This window comes from Cyclopterus lumpus, chromosome 16 (assembly GCF_009769545.1).
Source record: "Cyclopterus lumpus isolate fCycLum1 chromosome 16, fCycLum1.pri, whole genome shotgun sequence".
NCBI lineage: Eukaryota > Metazoa > Chordata > Actinopteri > Perciformes > Cyclopteridae > Cyclopterus > Cyclopterus lumpus.
Window position 1 is genome coordinate 7,004,304 of NC_046981.1, and position 22,892 is coordinate 7,027,195.

Here is a 22,892-nt window from a genome sequence, read left to right on the forward strand (position 1 = left end):
CTCGATGGACTGGCGGCCTGTCCAGGGTGTCCCCTGCCTTCGCCCTATGTCAGCTGGGATAGGCTCCAGCGCCCCCGCGACCCTAATGAGGATAAGCGGTATTGAAAATGGATGGATGGATGGATGGATGTATTGTGTGATATTGTCCCTCACACAAAGAATACTCTCGCACTGTTGGTGACTCATCAATGTCTTGTGGTATTTTCAGCATAAATGTGTTAATTAATTAATCATTTCATGGAAAGTTTAGTTTAGTTTTGATTAATTTACATAATTATTCTGTTACAGCATGTTTGCCTTATGATAATAAGACAGCTTGGCAACACACTGGACCAAGGCTTATTTTACATCCATCCATCCATCCATCCATTATCACCCGCTTATCCGGGGTCGGGTCGCGGTGGCAGCAGGTTCAGCAGGCCGACCCAGGCCTCCCTCTCACCCGCAGCACTTTCCAGGCTTATTTTACAGATTTTGTAATAATATAATTACACATTTTAATGTAAAATTAAGATTTTAGAAATAAGACCAATACTATCTTCTGTTTTATGTATATTTATATTATATCTTGGCATTCACCGATATCGGATATTGACCGATACTAACTAGCTGGATCGAGTATCAATGACAATTATTGTTGTCAATATATTCAACTGTGATTATATGGTATCTATATTACATTATACATCTAATTAATGTCAGTTTAATCTGTATATGCTGTTAGAATACAATAGCAAAAATGAACAAAAAATCTGATTCAATATGCTCATCGCTTTATTTGCTCTGCAATGCATTATAATGAAATTACAACAACATACTGTACTTCATTCAGCCATCTTTGGCAGAGAAACATGCAGATGGCTCAAAGTCATTAATAGCCAACAAGCACCAAACAAAAAGAAGAAAAGTTTAAAAATACAATGAAAAACACTTACTAACAAATTGATTAATATACCACAAATCTTACAGCGCAGTTATTTTAACCAAACATACATTCACATCTTATTCTTTTTTTCCTACAACATGCACAAGAAATGTTCTGAATCTATAATTTATAATTTAATTCTCATTCCAGAGTATCAAATTGTGTTTTTTATAATTCTCTTTAAGAATATCGACCTTAAAAAAGCCATTAATTAGACTGAACTGCAGCAAAACACAATGTTCTATCACTGTTGACTATACAACCAATACAGAGTCAGTTTTCCATGATGCAATACCGTAATAATACAGCTCTCTTAACTAGGTTTAGATTTGAGTCCCAAACACAGAGACAGCTCATTTCTCTGGATCTTTCCGTCCTTGTTGACGTCACAGTGATGCAGCAGAATGCCTCTCAACTTGTCCAGCTCGGGACCCGTGAGATTGGGCTGGAGACGACCGAAGAGAGGAAGGCAGAGGGAGAGTGGAAAGGCATTACACTTCTATCTAGTCACCAACACCATGCCACCCTATCAACATCTACAAACCTAAACGACTAAAATATATTTAAAAGTCTCTAGAAGGGTATGATTAAACTTTTTTTCATGGTCTGGTGCATCGTAATATCAAAAATCACAATGCTTATGGAATCAACACCCAAGTATTGTGATAGTATAGATTCAGTAGATCCGCGTAACGGCCCAGCCCCAGTGCACAGCAGATCTTAAAACATACTGTATATAATTCACACTGTTTCAGTTGTAAATATTTGAATTTCACGTAGTTATAGAGAAAATTGTTGGGCTGCATCTCAGACTTATTTCCATTATTGATTGTTTTGCTGATCATTTTCTTGATCCGTTTGTAAAACAACACTCTAATATCAGCATTTCAGGAAGCACAGTGTCATGTCTTACCCTGACCAGCCCCATCATGTCTTTGACAAAGCCGTCCACCTCAGGACCCTCCAGCACTCCTGTCTTACTCTGAACAGGAAAGAGAGAGACAGAAAAAAGAAAACGGAGGAGAAAAAACAGAAAGGAGGAGTCCAGATTTACTTCACATCCCGCTCACATTATTCAGTCATCCATTAGTCTCTCTTTTCTGGGCGTTTTCCTTTGGTTCACTTTACGGCATGCACAGTAGCTACAGTGAGCACCCTGGAGTGTTTGCCTGGGAATCATATCGCTGCTCACATGAAATGCATTTGTGATGTCCACAAATTTCAGACTCTCTCTCGCTGAAGTTACACACACACTTTTGCTTGATAGCAGTTTCAAGTGGGGCAAAAATTAGACATTACATTACATTACATTACATGTCATTTAGCTGACGCTTTTATCCAAAGCGACTTACAATAAGTGCATTAAACCGTGAGTCCAAACTCAGAACAACAAGAATCAAGCAAGTACAATTTCTTCAATAACGTTAAACTACAAAATGCTATCAGTAAGAGCCATTTAAGTGCTACTAAAGTCTGTCTCTTGCTATAGGACCAATGTTCTTTAAAGATATTATCTAGAGATACATTGTGTGAAAGACGGATGTTAACTTAAAGCAGCTTTGGAAAACCTAGGAAAAAAAAGCAGCCAATGTGAAACAAGAGCGACTGACTGATCACAGCACACTTCTCACAAAGCTTCTCTGAAAATTAAAGCAAGTACGTGTCGAATAAAGAGGTTTCCATTAGGCCTGCATGCACTACAAATACAATCCTGGCAAGGTCATTAAAAACGATTTGCACAATGTAAGGGAAGCTTATTAGTGAGCTGGAGCTGCACTGTGAATGAGTCTGAGAGAGTTAACTCATCAGCCCAGAGAGTGACGTGACAACCTGATGGGCACTTTATTTCATTATGTTTAATTCTAGAAGTCATGGAGCTAATTGGATTCACTGTTCTAAATACCCGCACACATGCACATTTCAGAGTGAACGGTTTGGCTCTGTAAGATAGTTCATCACCAGCATCCCACACAGCATGCTTTTGTACTTACGACATCGTAATGGTCAAAGATCTTCTCAAAGTCTTTCTTTCTCTCCTCTTTACTGCAGGCCTTGGGGGAAAAAAGAGAGTAGTTCTTATAAACTAAGACAATATGGATGTAGAGAAAGTAGATAAAAATAACAGAACATAACTTCTTAAACTGTGTGTGTTGTGTTTTTCTTCATCCTTCAAATATGAAAGAACAAGATAAAGATTACACTTACATCCATGCGGAACTGGAGCAGGAAATTCTCCTGCAAAGCCAAGATCCTAATTGAGGAAGGAATATATATTTTACAAGCAATCAAGTTATCAAAGAGAGTAATGTTGTTAAAAAAGATCACCGATTGTTTGAGCAATTATTCTTTTGCTCAATGACCTGGCTAGCTATCCAGATGCATGGGGCTATGTCTCTCCACCTCCGCCAACCCCCATTACACACCGCCCGCTCAAACATAATCCATCAAGCATTTTAGCATTAAAATGTCTTATATTAACTTTTTTTTAATCTAAAAATGCAAATGGATTACATAAAGCAGTAATTTGGGAGATGTTAGCATTAGGTAAAATGTGATCAAATCTCTCCTTTATGCCTATATAACCATCTAACAGTTGAGAATAAATACAATCACAGACAGCATTGCAGGGACTTTAAAGAAAAGATAATATTCCTGCTCTTTGAAAAGTACCTGGCCAAGTCGTTCAAATCCAAACAGCCATCCTTGTTTTTGTCAAAGATTTTCATCTGCAAAAAAAGAAGATGGACTGAGGAACAGAAAAAGAGGAGCTGGGTATTTCTTCACACCACCTGTGACTCCAGAGCTGACTCATCCATCTGACACTGAGCGTGAACTAATCTCTTCCAAATTACAGAAATACTTTAATTGAGCACAGTTAGATCTTTTCATACTTATACAGTTTTTATTTGTGAAAATAAAACATGTCAAAAATGATATTTTGAGGACAGGTGTATTTTTTTCTTTCATTTCAATTAATCTACAGTAAGTAACTGTCAAAACCCTCTTGCTCTACACACAGATACACCACAGAGTGACCAATTAATCCAACTGCACACTGGGTAAAGAAAGGAAAAGGTTTAGCATAAATGTGTCTGTCAACAAGTCAGATCACCGTGACACCTGACTGAGTTAAAAGGCTACGTCTAACTATTTTAAAGCCAGACAACGTAGAGACAGACTAGCTGTGGAATGTCAGTTTGTGTGTGTGAGAGCGAATTGTATTACTACCATTGCGTCTGTGTACTCCTCCAGCTTATCAGATGACACTTCCTTGTGATGCTTTTGGAACAGATCTTTCAGGAAAGCCTAAGAACAAATAATCACGTAATCAGACAAATAAAGAATCAAATGTATGGTTATGTGACTATTACACACACACACACACACACACACACATATTCTCTGCCAATGCCGCCGCTGAAAGAGATGTGTAACTGGTCTTCATGCTGATAATCGTACCTGGAGCTCCCGAGCCGACATGTAGCCGCTGCAGTCAACATCGTACTTCTTCCATATCTGCAGGGGGGAGGAATGGGCAAATTGGCAAATGTTTACATGGAAGTGTCGGGTGAATTTTTAAACTAGTTGGAATTAATGCATTACCATAGGAAGTGTCATCGCAGTGATGATATTCTTTTTTTTTTTTTTTATAATGCAACATTCACAATGAGAACTATAAATTACTGTTGAAATATCACAGATATAATCCAGATGGTTTAAAGCATTTTGTAATTACTATGTGTAAAGGTCCTTTTTACATTTTCAAGTTTTAAAATGTGGAACTTTTTTATGACAGTCCCAATCATACAGTTTAGGGCTTATGTCTATATACACCAGAGAATAAACTGTCCTGTAAAATGATGAAACATTCAACAATGGGCCCCGGTCAAACCATGAACGTCGCAGTCCATTCATGGATGTGTGAGTCCACTGGACACCTTTCCAGTTTTTGTGACTTGAAACATTATTTGTGTATTTGGCTCATTTTGTCAAATCTCTTAATGATGTTTGGTATTTGGGACCTCACCTTCATGAAGTCAACACTGTTGTCCAGAGGAGCTTCTCTGCGGAAAATTAACAGGAAGTTCTCATCTTCAGGGAGGATCATATTGGCCAACTGGAAAACAGGACAGAGGTCAGAGGTCAGCGATCAGAGCAGAGAGCAGTGATTGGTTAATGTCATCGTATGAGATATTTCATCTTATTAAGTTGTGTCCATTTTATTCTTGGAGAGAGCAACTGTTACCATCAAGTTTATAGCAGTCATACATACAAACTTCAATAATCTGGTCTGTAATTGTGATCAGATCAGGGGTCAGTTTTTATTAGATCTATTTTCTACAGAAGAAATGAATGCAATAAAACTATTGACAGTGAAGTTTGTGGACTATCCTGATAAACCGGGACACTGTGTGTAGAAATGTCCATTCACTTTAATTGTAAGAACGTAGCAGCAGATGTCTCAGCCGCAGATATGTGAAAATATCTGCATGGGTTTATGCAACGAAGGACACGAGAGACCGTCAGCATGTTTTATTGAAGGGACCAACCCGACACAAGCTTCTCCTGGCTCCTCTCCAGTTCATGTTGCTCCTCTCTTGTAATAACTTCTTTAATAGTATCAGCCCTCCATTAGAAGATTAAACTGGCCCCCATCATTGATCTAATTATAGTACAAGATGAAACTGCGGCCATTCGGTTCACAAAGTCGTAGAACAGAAAGCCGCAGTGCACCAATAGTGATGCCAACTCCAGAAGAGCTGTTCAGGATAGAAACGCAGATTAACACACGTTGAAAATAAAAAAAGTTGTGCCATTGGTGTATGCTTTCAGACAACATATGTCTCAGCTAAAGCAATTATATGAAATAAGGCTAATTCATTATCTAATTATCTGTTGATTGAAGATTGAAGTTGACGCTGTGATGAATAAAGAACAGTTGGCAGTTGCTGGCAGCAAATAATATATCAGCATATTGTTGAATAAATCTATTTAACGATATACAAATACAAAAAGTGCAAGTACTTTGTAAACGGAACGGTGTATACAAAGTAGTCTATAGCTACTGTACAGTACTGCAGTGTTATTATATGATGTAAGAAGACTGAATGTTACTGTTCAGACTGTAAATCTATGAATGGCAGTCAAATGCTGGACAGATTGAAAGCCTCATTTTTCCTCACGTGTCAATCCACTGAAGTGTAATTGAGTAAATAAGAGACCCTGGCAGATTCACAACAGCTGTGTTGTAAAAAAAAAAAAGGCTTCTAAATATGGGATCAAAACAATTAAGTATATATGTCAAAATAAATGCACGATATGCACATTAGCTTTCCCTGCAGTAATAGTGGGAAGTGAGTAGGTTATTATTTATAGATTTAAATACATATCGTCATATTGTTCTCGTCTAAGTTAACACTGTCTTGACAGATAAGTCGTAAGATACTGAACTAGAGGACTGACTGCATTTCCTGCAGCCATCACACAGGATACTATCACATGTGATCGTCTCACTAGCTTCCTTCTTAATGCTATAGAATCGTAGAGCAGAGCCAACAGTATAAAGGAAATAGCATTACAAATGATTTAGCTCTGCTGGATCAGTACCTGGTCTGATGCTGACCTAATTCACTGGCTTGGGTATGGACCAGATATAACTAATTCCACTAAAATATAACACTGTACAATATATATTGTGTGTACCGTTTTTTTTGTCAATGTCATTTATAATGACAGCGTTTCTGCTATCAGCTTCATTCATTAAAATCACATAACAGCATAATGTAAATAAACCAATGAGTTAGCAAAATACACAGATTTAGAATTTGGAAAAAAGAGAGCACGGGTAGAAAATCGGGAAAGAGAAGGTCTGGCGGGTCCGTCCCTGGTCGGCAGGGCGTGTTGCTACAAAGAGGTCCAGCATCCGCCACCAGAAACCAGTGTCCGTGGAAGGAATGGCATGTAGGCATGTCCATGTAAGTGCAATGCATTAAGTGATTGGCCTATGTTTCTTTTTCACAATAAAAAAAAAAAGAAGCACTTCTTTGCTCTGATGAAGTACTGATGCTGTGCCAAGAGCTGCATACATTACTTAGAGTGGAGAATGAGAAAGCAATGTCATCACAGTATGGCTTTACAATTCTCTGAATCATTTGAGAAGCCACCTTAATTAATTACTGGAGTGGAGAAAACGGTGAGTAGAATTGTGAGAGAGAGAGGGGGGATGGTAAAGAGGAAGATGGTCTAGAATAATGGAATAAAGAGGAAGTTAGAGTAAGAAGGTTTTCAGTGTGTGCAGATGGTGACAGAGAGAAATAAAGTAAGGGGGAATTGTAAGGGAGTTTACTTGTGTAGTGCGATGCTCGATGTCACCAAAGTGCTTAATTTCACATCACAGTCACTCTGTATGGACCATAAATATGAAGGATAATTTTATAGATATGTGCTTCAACTTTACTTACTATAAAGTACCCAACCTTAAGTATGAAGGAAATAATTGTCAAGTGATTGAAAGAGCAATCTAGAGACAGAAATTGTATATATTACCTCCTGAATCTGTAGTTTCCCATCAGCAGTGACATCATAGGCGGACATAAACCGTTGCTTCAGCCTCTGGATTCTCTCCTCGGTCACGTTTTCCTGACAGGTTGAAATGCAATTGATTTTCTTGCCTTAAAACATCAATAAACTGGACACAGACGTGATGATGATACAGTATATGAAGGGTAAAATGTAACAGTATCTACAGTAAATTAAGAATGATGATGATACTGAAAAGCATGATATTGAAGGACAGGCTGAGTCACAGTTATTTTAAGTAATGTCACCATGGATACTTCTTTGATGTCCCATTTTCTCTTAGTTTCCTCAAAACCGAGGTAATAGTTTGTGAAGCGTTCATGTAGCTCACTCTACATGCCCTTGATCTCTGATACACAGAACTAAGCTTTGTGGTGCTTTACACCACAAAGCTTTGCCTCCATGACTCGTCATCCAAGATGAGATGAGACATTTCTAATACGCAGTGTCATGATTGTGTGGTTTTTCTATGCATTTACAGTCTGTTAGTCAATTACTTGACTGCTATTGGCTGCAAAAGGCAGTTTCCTGCAAATACCTCTATATATATGAAAGCTATCTAATCGATCGACTGCACGGATCTAGGTAACAGTCAGTCAATACATTCACTCATGAAACTACATGCACATCCGTATGTGGAGCATGAACATGAGAAGATTATAATGGGTTGAATCGGATATGTTTTTTTGTATGCTTATCTAAGTTAAGAATCACATTTGCTTTTCCTGTGCAAACCAGTTTCTTTCTCAACCGGAGAATTTTTTTTGGGCCGTTGAAGTAAGAAAAAACATTTGTAGGAGCTAATCATCACGTTTTTTCTTTGCAAAACACCTCCATCACTGTAACTATAGAAACCTGTTTGATTTGAGATTATGAAGTTTGAATCATCGTGTCGTGCAGTGCAGAGCTCACTGACTGCAGACTAGCAGGATGTGAAAGCTCTTCAGCATCAGCTTCCTATCAGACAATGAACATGTTCATGTTCAACGCCAGTAATCTCTTGTTGCTAAGCAGAAGCACAAAATAATATTTGACTTAATGTACAGTAATGACACTATGTACATTGCATAACAAACCTATGTATTCAGGCTCTTACTGATACTGATAATAAACGTACACTGCATCACACACACATGACTAATTACTGGATATGTGTCCCTCAAGGAAATAAAGACACAAAGATAGAAAGGCCACAAGTGGTTATTGTCACCAATGGCTGAATAAATATATAATAGAATGACGATGCCATGAGAAATAGACAGCAGTACGTATCCTGGGGGCATTTAGGCAGGAGAGCAAACAACAGAGAGACAAAGTGGCGTGCGGTCGGTGGTCTGTTGGTTTTAGTGCAACCCCATTATTGTCCGAGGGAGTCCACCCACACAAGCAAACACGCACACTGGAATATGTGCTAATAGTTGTATGCCCATTTGGTTTTCCATTATATTTGGAGAGTAACCTTTTCTTTGACAGGGACCAGAGCTCTCTTAATTGTGTTGTGTTTAACATCGTTACAGTCCACCCCGCCCATCCAGATAACTGCATAAAGGCAGAGATCACAAGCGCTGTGCCCAAAACCAAATGTATTTTCTAGAAGCTGATTCAAGATTCAATGTCGACATATGGTGTCTAACATTGAATAATTAACCTAAACATGAGAACATGTATTACAATTGTTTGAATTCCCATTGTTTTTTCTTTAAATGACTTTAATGGCAAATTTCAATCTTATCTTGAAAACAGTAATGTACATAATTTACACTATCATCATTAGTAGAATTGGCTCATACTGTGCGTCCGTCGGTTTGTTCATAGCATCTCGCAGTTGGTTATTGGTTATTGTTGAATTACTGTTGCATTTCTATCCGCTAAAACCAGTATGGACATTTTTCTCTGACCTCTACCATCAATGTGGCATTTTTGCCCATAGAAATGCTGCTCAATGGATCTTTTTTCCTTTTTGGGATGATTCTCTTCAAACCCAGAGAGTCCAAATAGATGAACATTTTCTACAACCAGCCATGTTCAAAGTCACTTAAATTACCTTTGTGGCAGATTGTCTTGGCCATGTCGACATGCCTAAATGCATAGAGTCGCTGCCATGTGATTGGCTTGTTAGATATTTGCATTACAGTTGAAGAAATGTACCTAATATAGTGGGCTGGGGAGTGTTGATTGACACATTATAAAGTCAGTTTGTGTTTTTGTTCATGCTCAGCTGTCATTGACATACACTGTATTAAACAGTTGTCATCATAAATTATGGAAGAATTAACCCAAACAAAGTTGACTTACCTGAGGAACCAGTCTCTTCATCATGTGACGGAAAAATTCATCAAGCTCTTTGCCCTCAATGTGGCCATTATCTATCAAATAAAACATGTGTCGTAAAAGAAGTTATTGTTATAGATCTATTGAAGTAAGTCATAATTTTTCCTCAAAATTAAAATACTGAGCGAGACACAGAAGTTAAATAAGGTAATCTTCTCTCCAATGTCTAACAACAGAAGATACATTTTATAGTGCACTTTTTTCTGTTTAAGGTAGATGAAGAAAATCAGAATATGCCCTCACCATCTGCATCGAAGTGTTGCCAGATTTCCAGGAAACCGGCTGCATCCAGGTTATTAAAAGCACTGTCCATTTGAATGAAGAAAGGTTAAGAAAGCTGTCAACTTTAAAACGTAGAAACAATGAGGACTGAGGTGACAAACTGTGTTGCCCTGTGCAGTTGCCTGCTTGGTTGACATACACCCTTTTTGACCAAGTGAAAAATACTCCTCTGGGTGTGTGCTTGTCTATCTGTGAGAGAGAGAGAGAGAGAGAGAGAGAGAGAGAGAGAGAGAGAGAGAGAGAGAGAGAGAGAGAGAGAGAGAGAGAGAGAGAGAGAGATAATGTATGTGTCTAGCTGCCTGTTGATGGAGAAATGGTCATCTCCTCTGCTACTGTTTGTGGCATCTGACTCGGAGCAGATGATGATAACAACACCGTTGCATTCTTGTTGTGGTGAAGATAATACATTTAATCATTCCTCTGGGAATGTTTATTTTATTTTACAGGCAAAACAAAAGCTGAGTCTTTTTCCTGTTGGCTTTGTTTGGAGAAGACAAACACTCCTTTCCCCTCCAGGTGTAAGCATTGGGTTTTTGTAGCTGACATTGCGTTTGCTTTTGTCCTGGTTTTCTAGTGATGGTCGTCATAGAACTAAACTCAAGGGTGGCTAAGTACTCCACTTAGATGCTTAAATTGAGATTTTGAAAGACGTTTGAGATTGTGACCAAAAAAATGACCCATCGTAAGAAGTCGAGAGAGAGAGAGAGAGAGAGAGAGAGAGAGAGAGAGAGAGAGAGAGGGGGGGGGATAATATTGTTGCATTGTATTACCATCTGGTGGCTGTATTGTTACACTGCAAATCTGTGCTTAAACAAAAGTTCGATAGAAAGCCAATGACGAGATTTTAAAGCCTGCTAAATTATTTTAATCAATATTAATATTTGCACAAACAAATGTCGAACACCAGCAGAATGACTTAGTGGAACGTATTGATTCATGACAAAATGGAACAAATAACCAAGACTAATAATGAGCAAACATGACTTTTGTTTAAGCACTGTTCTTCTGATCCTCTAACCTGTAACAGGTTATGACTAACTACATTATTAGAAATATTACGAATATTGAATCAACTATATTAAGAGAAGCTATTTGGCTATTTGTAGCAGTGCATCTGCACAGAGTTCATCAATATTCGTAAATCCTTTAAGATCAAATCTGGGTTGTATGTGTTACTCATGCCATCTAGAAGATAGCAAATTAAGTAATGAGCACTCACAGATAAATGGATGCATATGTCAATGAGTCTGTTTTAAATCAAAGTTATATTTTTTTTAAATGTACACAGATCAACTCTCACTGTTTTCTTTTAATAATGATACATTAGCTTTTTGAAGTAGAAAAATAGGACCTTTACTTTGAAATATCTCATAATCTGTACAGTAAAATTGTTTCACTGTCAGTATGGGTGAAGTCAGACACATGTTTTATACTTAAAGTGAATATACTTAATTTAATCAATTTTCCTTATTTGTAGGTACACGATCTTTCGTCATCTTATTTTGAAAACCGGATGGTTTGTCACGTGGATCTTTTCGCTATCTTCGCTAAATCCCCCGTTCGCTCCCGATCTGGGTCGTTTGAATGTGTTTACCATGAATGTCAGTAAATAGGTGCACACACATGTCAGTGTCTGCTGAGTTGACCGCAGTGCTTTAACGTTATATGTTCAAACTACCTGCGATTAACCTTCTGGCTTGTGGTCATGACAGCTGTACTGTCTCTTTAAGAGACCCGGAAACGGTTCCCTACTGTTTACGGCCAACCTGTTGTCCCTTCTGTCTAGTCTATGCGGGCTGCAGCTCCTCGCCCTCCTTTTCTCCGCCAGCTGTCATCGCTGATGTATGTGTGGTGATCTCGCTGCTGCTGTGGTGTCTGTGTGTGGAGATGAAACTGCACAGCGTGCTGCTCGCTGGCTGCATGAACTGCAGCAGGATATATTATCCTCCATTGCGTGGGAACGTTTATCTGAAGCGCCTTTTCAGTTCTGTCCTTTTTCCGCCCTCTGGGTCGAGTGGGATCCGAACCGCCGTCCCGTCCACAGCTAATATAGCACCGAAGTACTCTGTGCCACATGGGAATAGAAAACTGGGCTCGTGCAACGGGACTTTCAGCAGCGTCGGTTCAGACGCGGTCTGCGGGTCAAGATGTCACCAGGCTGCTGCAGTTAGAAAGGAGACGCTGCTCCAACCAAGTGTCCCGAGGCCAGGTAACAGTCAGTCTGACCGGTTTCCTCCGCAGAATGAACATATTTGAGATGCTGCTGCTATTACATATTTCCCAATGTGCCTCTTTTCTTAACTGTACACACATTCTAGAAACTAGACAGAACAGTATGTCTCTGACCTCAAGTTAGCCGTTGTTATTGAATCAGTCAGGTTTATATTGGTACATATAAAGAAACCGTATCAAAGCTGAACTCTTTATTTATTGATTGGAATTCAAAGAGGCAAATGTGGCAGAGGAGTAAGTACAGAGGTGGAGGATTCTACTAAATCTACTATCCCTGAAAATCCCCTGATATTCGAGCCAATTAGCTCTTTCACATCATTGGGATTCAACTCCTAAAATGATGAGTATCAAACCATTGCAATGATGGTCCCAACAGCTGCAGACAACTGTGTATACATAGTTTAATTATCGTATTGCTGTGGTCAAAGATGAAAAATGTTTTGCTTTACAACTTTCTTTCACTTTTCTTTGAACAGTGACCTTTATCCGCTCCAGAGTGACGGACGTCTCCAGTGGTTCTCCAGTTTTTGTAGTGGTAAGAGATGCAGGCCAGTCTTCCCTGAATAGTAGTTACTACTATTCTAATACTATCCACTTAACGTCAACATGCTTTTGGAAAAACTGATGCAAACTGACTGTTGGATTTCACAGCTTTTATCAAATGGGTTTAACTTCTTCTCAACACCCACCGATCTACCGTCAGCATTTCATGTATTGAGATACATTACAACTAGTTAGTAGTAATTACTGTGATTGCTCGAGATACGTGACCACTTTCTTGTTTATTTATTTCCCAGATGAATTTTGACCAAGAGGGAAATGTGACATCATTCGGTAAGTGTTGGAAAATAAATTGAATTAGTTTTTGATTATCTTTTATTTGAGGAGTACAATGATCATCAATCATTGGTTACCCTATGATAAGACCACGCTCAGCAGACTGAGTGCACAGTTGCACATACAGTTCACTGTTGCTCACCATTGCTGTGTTACTTGTCGCTCGACCTTTGGTGGGACCATCCCAGTATGGGTTGGGTTAGCCCCCTCACTCTGTTATGTTTATCGTTCTACAACAATATGTTTTTTTTTTCTAAAGAAGATGCTGAAAGAAGTGGATATATTCAATTCAATTCAATTCAGTTTATTTTGTATAGCCCAATATCACAAATTACAAATTTGCCTCAGAGGGCTTTACAATCTGTACACATACGACATCCCTGTCCCAGGACCTCACATCGGATCAGGAAAAACTCCCCAAAAATAACCTTTGACAGGGATAATAGGGAAGAAAAATATTATTACCTGTTACGAACTTAAAAATATATGAAACAAACGTATTCACTCAAGACTATATTCTAACACTCTCCCTCTGCTCCTCTTCTTTCAGAGAAGAAGAAAACCGAGCTTTTCCAGGAGCTAAGTCTTCAGGCCAGAGACCTTCGCTTTCAGCACAGCACCAGCTTAATAGCTAGAAACAATTGCATCATCCTACGGATGGAGGTACGCTCACTTTCTGTTAGATCATCTTTGATCGGGCTGTTGATTTGGGAATATTTATAGTCTAACCCAAACCCTTGAGAATAATAATAATAATAATAATAATAATAATAATGTTTATTTCATGGCCAGCAACATGCTCATAGTTCTGCAGAAGACAAAATAATAATTTAACAAGAATATATCTATTTTTTAAAGATACGTTTTGAGAAGGGATTTAATGTCACTGATTTTGCAAGCCTCGGCTCCTCAGAGTTCAAGAGCTGCAAGGCCTTGACCGCAAAACCTGGTCGCCTTAAGTCTTGAGCTGGGACAGCCAAATACTTCATTACAAATCCTCCTGTTTGTGTGTATTGGACATGATAGTTTGGTCCCCAGCTACTTGCTAAATAATAATAATAATAATGAAAACTGGACAAATTTACTTCATGAAGGCCTCATGTAATGACCTTGTTTTTATCGTACTTATTTACCTTTTTATACTTAAAACATGTACTTAATTGGGAGACCTTTCATCACACCCTCCTCCCCCTGTGAGCCCCTCTACAGTACACAAGGACGCTCCTTAGCCCGCACCACAGTCGATTGTCCTCCAGAGGGCATGCTGGATATGGTGTAGTAAGAGAAGCAAGAGTCTTTGCACTCATCGTTTTGCAGAATTCAATAGTTTTTGCTGGTTGAGGCCGATCATTTTTGGTCCCCACCACTGTCACTGTGTGGTAGTCACACTCTTGGTCACACTTGATGATGAGTAAGAGAAAGACATATTATGCTTGCTGGAAGTTAAACTACTGTGTAGTATAGTAACAGAAATACATATAATGTATGTCATTTATGAACATTATTCCATGTTAACATAAATTTGTTTTAAAATTAGAAACATAGAGAATACACAAACTTTAAATTGTCATTGTCATTTAAGAAGTTCCTGAAAAATAGTTTGGATGAGGGAGGGTCAGAAAAGGAATTAATCATTAGAACAATTTTGAATGTGAAAAGCGGCAAGAGGGAGGGAGTTGTGAGGTCTTAACAGAAATCCAGAAAGCACCAAATATGCTGTCTTCACGTTGAGTTTATAACTTATTTTATTTGTTTCATTCCATAACAACCAGTTGTCACCTGTTTTTCTTTGCTGACTATCTCCCAAATATATGTAGACCTACCAACTGCCCGATCAAAAAGGGGAGTCCTCACAGGTCCGGCCTCGGAAAGGTTGCTCACATCTACATATCCCGCACAGGCACAGCCCTCTATCGTCACACAGCTTCTGGTTTTTTGACAAACAGGAAGCAGTTTCCATGCTGCAGCTGCAGTCGTCACCGATCCATTCGTCATCACATCGGCATTGTCCACACTCGCACTTCCCTTGGCCTCCACATATTCTGTTTGATACAAAAAAATTGTATTTTTAATATAAATCTATTCAAAGGGAAGACAATACCGCATGGCTTACTAATAATAACTTATACTGTAGTACCTCTTGTTGTGGTATGGACAATCAAGGTTGCTGCACTCGCAGAATTGTCCGCTATATATTCCTTTTGGGTTCTCTGGTGCCTCGCATTCGCAAAATCCCTCCACGCATTTCCCCCGACCGCTGCACACGGGGTCCTTCGGGCCTGAGCGACAGAAGTCTTCATTTCTTGAAAGCTCGGCGTCTCTCTGGCACTGTTGTCCAGTGTAAGGCTTGGGGCACTCACACTGGCCACATACCAGGGCCCCACGGTCACTGCAGTCCGGGCTGTTTTTCTCACGGTTTCTTGTGCATTCACATTGACCTAGGGAACACCCATTTAAAATGTTTTGCACAAGCTATTTCTCTCCTTATCGAAGAAACATGGGAGGCCTTTTGAGGAGCATACTGACTATTAAAGTAAAAGTTGTTTGAGGACTTATTCTATCTCATTGTTCAAAATGGGGATTATTCTGTTACTCTTGTTTATCATTTATTGACAGTGGCATGGTTATGAAGTTATACTCACACTCTAGAGTTATCTCTAACTTCACACTCAGTAAAAAGCCCCTGGGTGTGATGTGGACAGGCCAGGGCCCAGTCCTGTTCTGCTGTTGGTTTAAGTTGTCCTCCTCACTGGGACACTGGGTAGCCAAGACAGTCACCTAGAGAAAAACAAGACTTTGTTAATATAAGAATCATTTATATTTCCCAATGTTTTAATGTCTTAATTTAGCTAAACTGTACGACCAGAGGGTTTCCATTCATGATGTTACTGAATGTGATGTTGACTCCTGCAGGCATAGGGCTGGTGTCCATGGTCAGCTCTGTGATAGGCCGGTCCGTAGGCATGGTTATAGTGAGAGGGAAGGACTGGCTCACACCCGGCCTCAACCGGAGGGAGAACTCCTGGGGCTGGAGGAACAGGGCCTTGGCTGGTTCGGTGCTACCGAAGAAGAGCATTACCGTAGAATATTAATGTTTGTGTTGCACTCCCTGTTTGGGAGTTAAGCTGTTAAGATGGCCATGTTTCATCTGACAGACTTGCCTGACAGTGTAAACAGTTTTTCAGTGGATCTTAAAACCTGTATACTTACCTGCTGCTGTCATGTTTGACAACCAGCACCTTGCCCTGAGGGTTATATATGTCGCTTTTACGACATCCGGCCCCCTGCAGCCCCTTCAAGGTGTGACAGCGGGTGATGGAGTATGGGGCGGTGCACCAAGCACACGCCGGGCCAGACTGAATGCATTCGTCACAGTTGTAAGCAGACGTAAGACACTGTTGTTCTTCTGCCCAGCTGGGACACAACAGAACAAGCAGCAGGCAGAGATATCCGAGCAGCTTCACAGACATCCTGCAGTTGGAATGAAGCAGTGGGATGTACGTGAATGTACTTAATATTTTAAATATAATAAGGCTATAAAGAAAAAATAATAGTTGTATATGCTAAATAGGGACACTTGTTCTATCTCAATTACAAAAAACAGTTATATAAAAGTCTCTTATCTTCTGTTTAATGAGCTTACAATTAAAATACAGAATAACATGAGCAAAATAAGACAAATAATGTGCTGCTGAATGGTGCAGGCGTTTTTTTATTTCATTAAATGTTTGATATGTTTGCATAGTCTTGTTAATTAACGAGTTTACTAACTGTAGATGTAAATACTTGAGATTCACTTTATACCCATATACCTCTTTCCTGATCATAGGAATGATAGAAATTGTATTTGTTTATAACAACAAAAAAACGACAAACACATTTTTAAAAACGAGTAATAATAATAATAAGTAACTGGCCCAATTGAACTGTTACTGTGCTTATTTCTAAATGTTGCTTTTTTTAAAATTATTTTTTGTCTAACAGCATGATTAGTGTTTCTCTAGTTCTGCAATTGATAATTTGCTAAATAGATTAAAAAAACAAAACAGATACGTTACCTGAAGTACTGCAGCTGTGTCTTGGAGCTGTTTAACCTCTGCACACTGAAAAGCTTCGGTCATATATTGACGTCGTGTGAATGTGGCTGGAGACCCACTCACACTCATCCTGATTGGTGCTGCTGTTTGGGGATCTAACTGTGGCCTTAGAGAACAAACACAGAAGTGCTTTGCTTGTGCATCAGGTCAGTTTTTCAGGTCAATCACCGCAAATACTGAAAGGGCAGAGTCCCCGATTGGGACTGCAGTTATCCACATGCACTGTAGTTCTGCATACACGACTGTGTGGGCACACACTGAGCACAGACACAATAACATGAAATATTATGTTAATTTAATACGATTTAAAAGCCATGCTTCTGTTGCTAGTAAACAATTAAGTAATTTTAAATCTTGAAAGTCTTGAAATGAAGATGTTTTTGCAGTATTTGAATGCACATGTTTCATTGTCCCCACCCCCCCCCCCCCACCACCACCACCCGTCCTTCTGTTTCTCCACAGTCTTTGAAAGCCATCGTGACCCCGCACTCCCTGTTGGTGTTGGACTTCCGGGGTTTGGGATTGGAACATTGGTTGGTACTGGAACTGGCCCCTCAGCTAGCATCACAGTCGCACTCTCTGCCCTTTGAGTTCAGAGCACTGGACGCCATCCTGCAGCACAAGGTGAGACAGATTACAGAACCAACGGGTCTCTGTGTACTCAGGCATGTTCTAACCGAGATACAAGCTGCCGGTGATTTGAGGGCTTACACAAGGCTCTGCTCCAATGTGTGTCTCCATGTATTTGTCTCGATAGGTAAACACTCTACGAGCTCGGCTGAATGTTGTCGAACCAGCGATGTTGGACACATTGGAATCCCTGGTGGATCCTAAAATCCTTTCCGCTGATAGAAGTAAACTACATGTACTGCTGCAGAACAGCAAGAGGTAAAGCACACAAGCACATACATTGCCACGATATTAGCATCAAGAATGCGATGCATTTCTAAATTATGGATGTTGAGGAACTGGTTTAGCATCTCTGGGACTGTACTGTTTTTTACCAGTCAAGCAGTTTTGTCTGTCTCACTCATTTTCCCCCTTGACTTTTGTACCTCTAACAGTTTATCAGAGCTGGAGACTGACATTAAAGTCTTTAAGGAAACCCTGCTTAAGATTTTGGATGAGGACGAGATCATTGAAGAACTCTGTCTCACCAAGTGGACCGACCCAAGAGTTTTGTAAGTTACACACTCACAAACACTTCTGTGAAGGCTGAAAGGCTACTCTCTTAAAAGCTCCTTGAAAGCCGAGGTTAGTGGCTGCAACAAAAGATAAGAAAGGAAAAGATTTTACGGACACCCAAAGTGTTTAAGGCTGTTTTCAGGTTCACACTTGTGTTTTGTTTCAGCTGTATGTGTATAATTGCTTAATTGTGTAAATGATCCTATTTCTTCCCCTTTAAACACATATCTGACCTTATTGAAAGTCAATATGGAGAAAACAATGCAAGTTATAACCCTTCCCTCTGTCAAAAATATAGACATAAATATTTAATGATGAAGGTGATAAAATATAAGACTACCTTAAAGCATTGATATTACACCAAATAAAGAAATGTTTCATGTTTTGTACTTTTTGTGCATGAACAAAACAACTTTTGGCTATATAGATAATTATTTGTACACATATGGGTAATGTTTTGTAATGGACTTCTGAATTATCTCATCAGTTCATAAGAAATTAAATGACAGGTCTATGCATTTAAACAGTGCTTAAGTATTTTCCCAGGACCTCAAACAGAGCATAAGGGTCATTTCGAGACAAAAGAATTCCAAATAATGGCCCACAATTTCCTTTTGTGGGCCATTATTTGGAATTCTTTTGTTATCCATCACTCGGACTATGAGCCTCATGCCAGAACAATTCTTTTTGTGGCGCGTACAAGTGATTTAACACTTCGATTTGCTTGTATTTAGAATTTTAGAAAAGACTTATCCTACAAAGCATGTAACCGTACAGCCTACTTTTCCTGACAGAGGGAAAGAGTTTGATTTTAATTTAGTTTGCCTTCTAGTGCCAATCTTAAAGATTTCAGGATTTTCTTAATTGTCTCCACTTATTGAGAGTAAATTCCTGTCTCACAAAAAAAGTCCACCCTCATTATATCATCAGATGTTTCTTACAGTTAATTTGAAAAAAATATGCAATTATGATAGAAGCACTGACTTGTAATGCAATTCTATATATGCTAGTATGATTTTCATTAAATTAATCATTTATTTGATTTGGCGAAATGCCAGCCCTTGTTCCTCGTGTTGTTGAAGAGGCTGTTGGCGATGGAACGACTCGGTTCCTGGAGATGTCCGTTTAGTTTCACTTAATCGAAACTGCTGTGGCACTTCAACTAAAATATGTAGAGCCATTAAAAAATATATATCCATTGCCACAGTTGTCGCTGAAAATGTTAATAACTACGGCCTTTTCTAAACGGTCGTTTAGTTATTTGTATTAACCTACAATGTCTTTTTGCCTTCATAGTGAGGAGAGCAGTTTGGGTATTGACCATGCTGAGGAGATGGAACTGTTATTGGATAATTATTATATGCAGGTAATGCTACTGAAAGATTAATGAGAAAATAGTTATGTAAAATAATAATAAAAAGTGTCTTGTTTGTCCTTTCATGTCAGAATCACTGGCACGCAATGTTAAATTTAAATGTCATCTCCATGTTTGTGTTGTGTCCATAACCTGCTGAATACAGGCTGAGGAGCTGGGGAACAAGACCAGAGAGCTGAAAGGGCTGATAGACGACTCTGAGAGTGTCATCTTTATTAATCTGGACAGGTACACACACACACACACACACACACACACACACACACACACACACACACACACACTTATCCATACAGTATATCTGTGTGCATTTTCGGTTAGTGGCAAGTAATAAACCCAATTGCTTTAGGAAATAGTACGACTGTCCAACATAAACATTTACATACGTTGTTTTTTTAATGTTTTCTCACCATTTGCAGTATCTAGTTTGAAAACTGAAGCTTTACTAATAATAAATAATATTGGAACTTGCAAAGTCTACAGATAAAATCTCTTTCTTCTTCGCTCCAACAGTAGTCGGTGCTCGTGAGAACAGAACTTTCTGTGGTCATTCCTCATGTTCATACTGCCAATCAAATGATCTCTTCCTAATGGACTGTTCATTACGTGACTGGGGACATAAGACACTATTCTCATTTTGTGCAAAATGTATCCAAAAGTTATTTGAAGGGAATATGAGGCGTCAGCAGTGTCAGTTACACAAGTGGGAACTTATTGAGAATATTGTTCTAAACAGCATGTTCACGTTGAGCTGCTGTGAATGGATATAAGATATCGTCACACTAATAAAGATACAAAAATCTTTGCACAAAACAACATTTTGCACTTTGTATTTCATCCTCTACCTCTGACATAAACGACATAATAGGAAGGGATCTTTTAAGTGCCGGTATGAACATGAGAAATGATTGCTGCAGACATTGTTTTAGGACAGACCTGAAACACTGAACCTTTTTAAAACTTGAACCTGACCCCTCGAAGACATTTTAAAATAACTTGCTGTCTGTTTGATTCCAGCCATCGGAACGTGATGATGCGCCTGAGTCTGCAACTGTCGATGGGCTCCTTCTCCCTTTCCTTATTCGGTCTCATCGGGGTGGCCTTTGGGATGAATTTGGAGTCGTCCTTCGAAGAAGTGAGGCAGCTTCTTGCTAAAGAATTACATCACATCTGGAGTTTGAAAGTTGTGTTTAACATTTACAACAACTCAAATAAGAAGTTCTGTTTTGGTTGTCTTAACTTTATACTGTTGTCAGCCTTTGTGTTTAGGATTGTTAGTTTGATTAAATTAAAAACGTAAGACCAAACTTTGACGTTGAAGAGTTTAGAATGGACATTGTCCTGTTTGATATTTGACCAAAAGAATTGATTACATTTGTAGTAGTTGATGAATCCATAATTAAAGTGCATTTCAACGCGTTTAGTCATTACAGACCATTTTGTTTGAGTGAGTGTTTCATTTTTCCGCCTTCCAAGTGTTTCTGCATTGTGATCCGAGTGTATTCATCCATTCTGCTCCACATTCTGTATGTGCATACCGCAGATGTGTGTTTGTACCCACATCACTCACCTTGTTTGTGTGTATTACCAGGACGCCCGCATTTTCTGGCTGGTAACAGGCTTCATGTTCTTGGGCAGCGGGATGATATGGAGACGACTGCTGTCATTTCTAGGACGACATCTGGAGCCTTCAGTGGCCCCTCTTGTAATTTTCACATGCACACACACACACACACACACACACACACACACACACACACACACACACACACACACACACCAGATAAAAGTGTAGTTGAATATCAAGTCTTAAGGTGTAATTTCTCCCATTTGTGATACAGATCCCTCAAGTTTGGAAGAGAAATCTGAAAGCATCAGACATGAAGACGGGAGTCAGATGATGTTCTACCTCCAGTCTGTGAAATGCAACAGACCTCCTCCAGACTGCAGCTTTAGGGATGCTTGTTTTATCCCCCCGGACCTCTTAGGTTCTATACAATGGCCTTATTGTTGTACTCCGCCATGTCTTTGGCAGAGGTTGAGACTGCATTCAAATGTGTGGGGACTCCACTGTCTTATGTGTGCGTTTGTGTCTCCTACGTTTCTGGTGCTATGTTGCCAGTATTTTAAACGTGATACTTGATGAGATGTCTTCATATCTCACTATATGGATGGCATTGGCACAGTATTACTTTGTCATCTGTGGTTTTGGAGCTGGATGCCTTGGCAGCATTGGAACTGACAACCCAACTAATGATAACTATGCACTGGATAATCTCAACCTGCTGTCAGTGTCAACATAACTGAGGAAAAGCAGTGACACAGGACACATTTTCAGGCACAAAGTCTGAGCAGCCTAAGCAATTATTATCTTTAAAACGCATATTGACAGTTTTGATTTTATATTGTGCCTCACTTTGTTACTGTGAGTGTCTCCAAATTACATGTAATCAAAGGCTCGGAACCTTCAAGAGTATGATTTAAAGTTATTGACCTTATCCTGTTTGCATGAAAGCTATTAGTCAAAATGTTCAAGGCACATTATACATGTTGACAGCCCATGCTTGATTTCTAACCTGGGTTTCAAGATCCCCTCAAGAAGTGGCCAAATACATCAGAGTGCTCTTGAGATATATATATATATATATATATATATATATATATATATATATATATATATATATATATATATTTCACCTTTTTGGCTAAACTGGTCAAAGCTGATTTGGCTTCATTTTCAAGCCTATTGTTGGAAAGCCCAGCTCAATCCTTCTCCTTTTGTATCTCTGAATTCTATTTAATGCCTATAAAAATAATCTGTATTCTTGGAATTTTGTGTCACTTTTCTTAACCACATTGAGTCACAGTGGATCTAACTGAGCTTTTCTGACATGGGAAAACAACAAAAACAGTCTTCAACGCCAAAATCAAATGACTAACAAAAGCATCCTGAGCAGTTACATCTTTGACTTTGATGTCTAGAAGTGTCAGAAAATAATTACACCCACTGAAGAAGTTTTAAAAATAAATAATTTTAATTATTGTAGTG

At 39.1% G+C, this 22,892-nt stretch overlaps 2 protein-coding genes across 2 annotated transcripts; one reads left to right on the forward strand and one right to left on the reverse strand.

Moving 5' to 3' along the window:
• Positions 1-752: 752 nt before the first annotated feature.
• Positions 753-10,321, reverse strand: LOC117745378 (secretagogin-like). Its single transcript, XM_034553663.1, has 11 exons — positions 10,079-10,321; positions 9,800-9,870; positions 7,472-7,564; positions 4,953-5,042; positions 4,385-4,441; positions 4,154-4,231; positions 3,596-3,651; positions 3,131-3,176; positions 2,917-2,976; positions 1,839-1,907; positions 753-1,370 (listed from the first exon to the last, which is right to left on the reverse strand). The coding sequence occupies exons 1-11, from the start codon at positions 10,146-10,148 to the stop codon at positions 1,239-1,241; spliced, it is 822 nt and encodes a 273-aa protein (XP_034409554.1). The 5' UTR covers positions 10,149-10,321; the 3' UTR covers positions 753-1,238.
• Positions 10,322-11,782: 1,461 nt separating this feature from the next.
• mrs2 (magnesium transporter MRS2) lies at positions 11,783-22,889 on the forward strand. Its single transcript, XM_034554303.1, has 12 exons — positions 11,783-12,326; positions 12,826-12,884; positions 13,147-13,183; positions 13,737-13,849; positions 17,746-17,907; positions 18,041-18,171; positions 18,348-18,464; positions 19,765-19,834; positions 19,989-20,071; positions 20,861-20,978; positions 21,435-21,548; positions 21,685-22,889. The coding sequence occupies exons 1-12, from the start codon at positions 11,783-11,785 to the stop codon at positions 21,742-21,744; spliced, it is 1,608 nt and encodes a 535-aa protein (XP_034410194.1). The 3' UTR covers positions 21,745-22,889.
• Positions 22,890-22,892: the final 3 nt, after the last annotated feature.

Excerpts from the sequence above, each read along its gene's own strand:
- LOC117745378 (XM_034553663.1), bottom strand. The coding sequence starts at position 10,148 with ATGGACAGTGCTTTTAATAACCTGGATGCAGCCGGTTTCCTGGAAATC. Across the intron at positions 4,232-4,384 it reads TGTCGGCTCGGGAGCTCCAG|GCTTTCCTGAAAGATCTGTT; the intron begins GTACGATTATCA and ends ATTTGTTCTTAG. Across the intron at positions 1,908-2,916 it reads TCTTTGACCATTACGATGTC|AGTAAGACAGGAGTGCTGGA; the intron begins GTAAGTACAAAA and ends TTTCCTGTTCAG.
- mrs2 (XM_034554303.1), top strand. The coding sequence starts at position 11,783 with ATGTTCAAACTACCTGCGATTAACCTTCTGGCTTGTGGTCATGACAGC. Across the intron at positions 17,908-18,040 it reads ACGCCATCCTGCAGCACAAG|GTAAACACTCTACGAGCTCG; the intron begins GTGAGACAGATT and ends TTGTCTCGATAG. Across the intron at positions 20,072-20,860 it reads ATCTTTATTAATCTGGACAG|CCATCGGAACGTGATGATGC; the intron begins GTACACACACAC and ends GTTTGATTCCAG.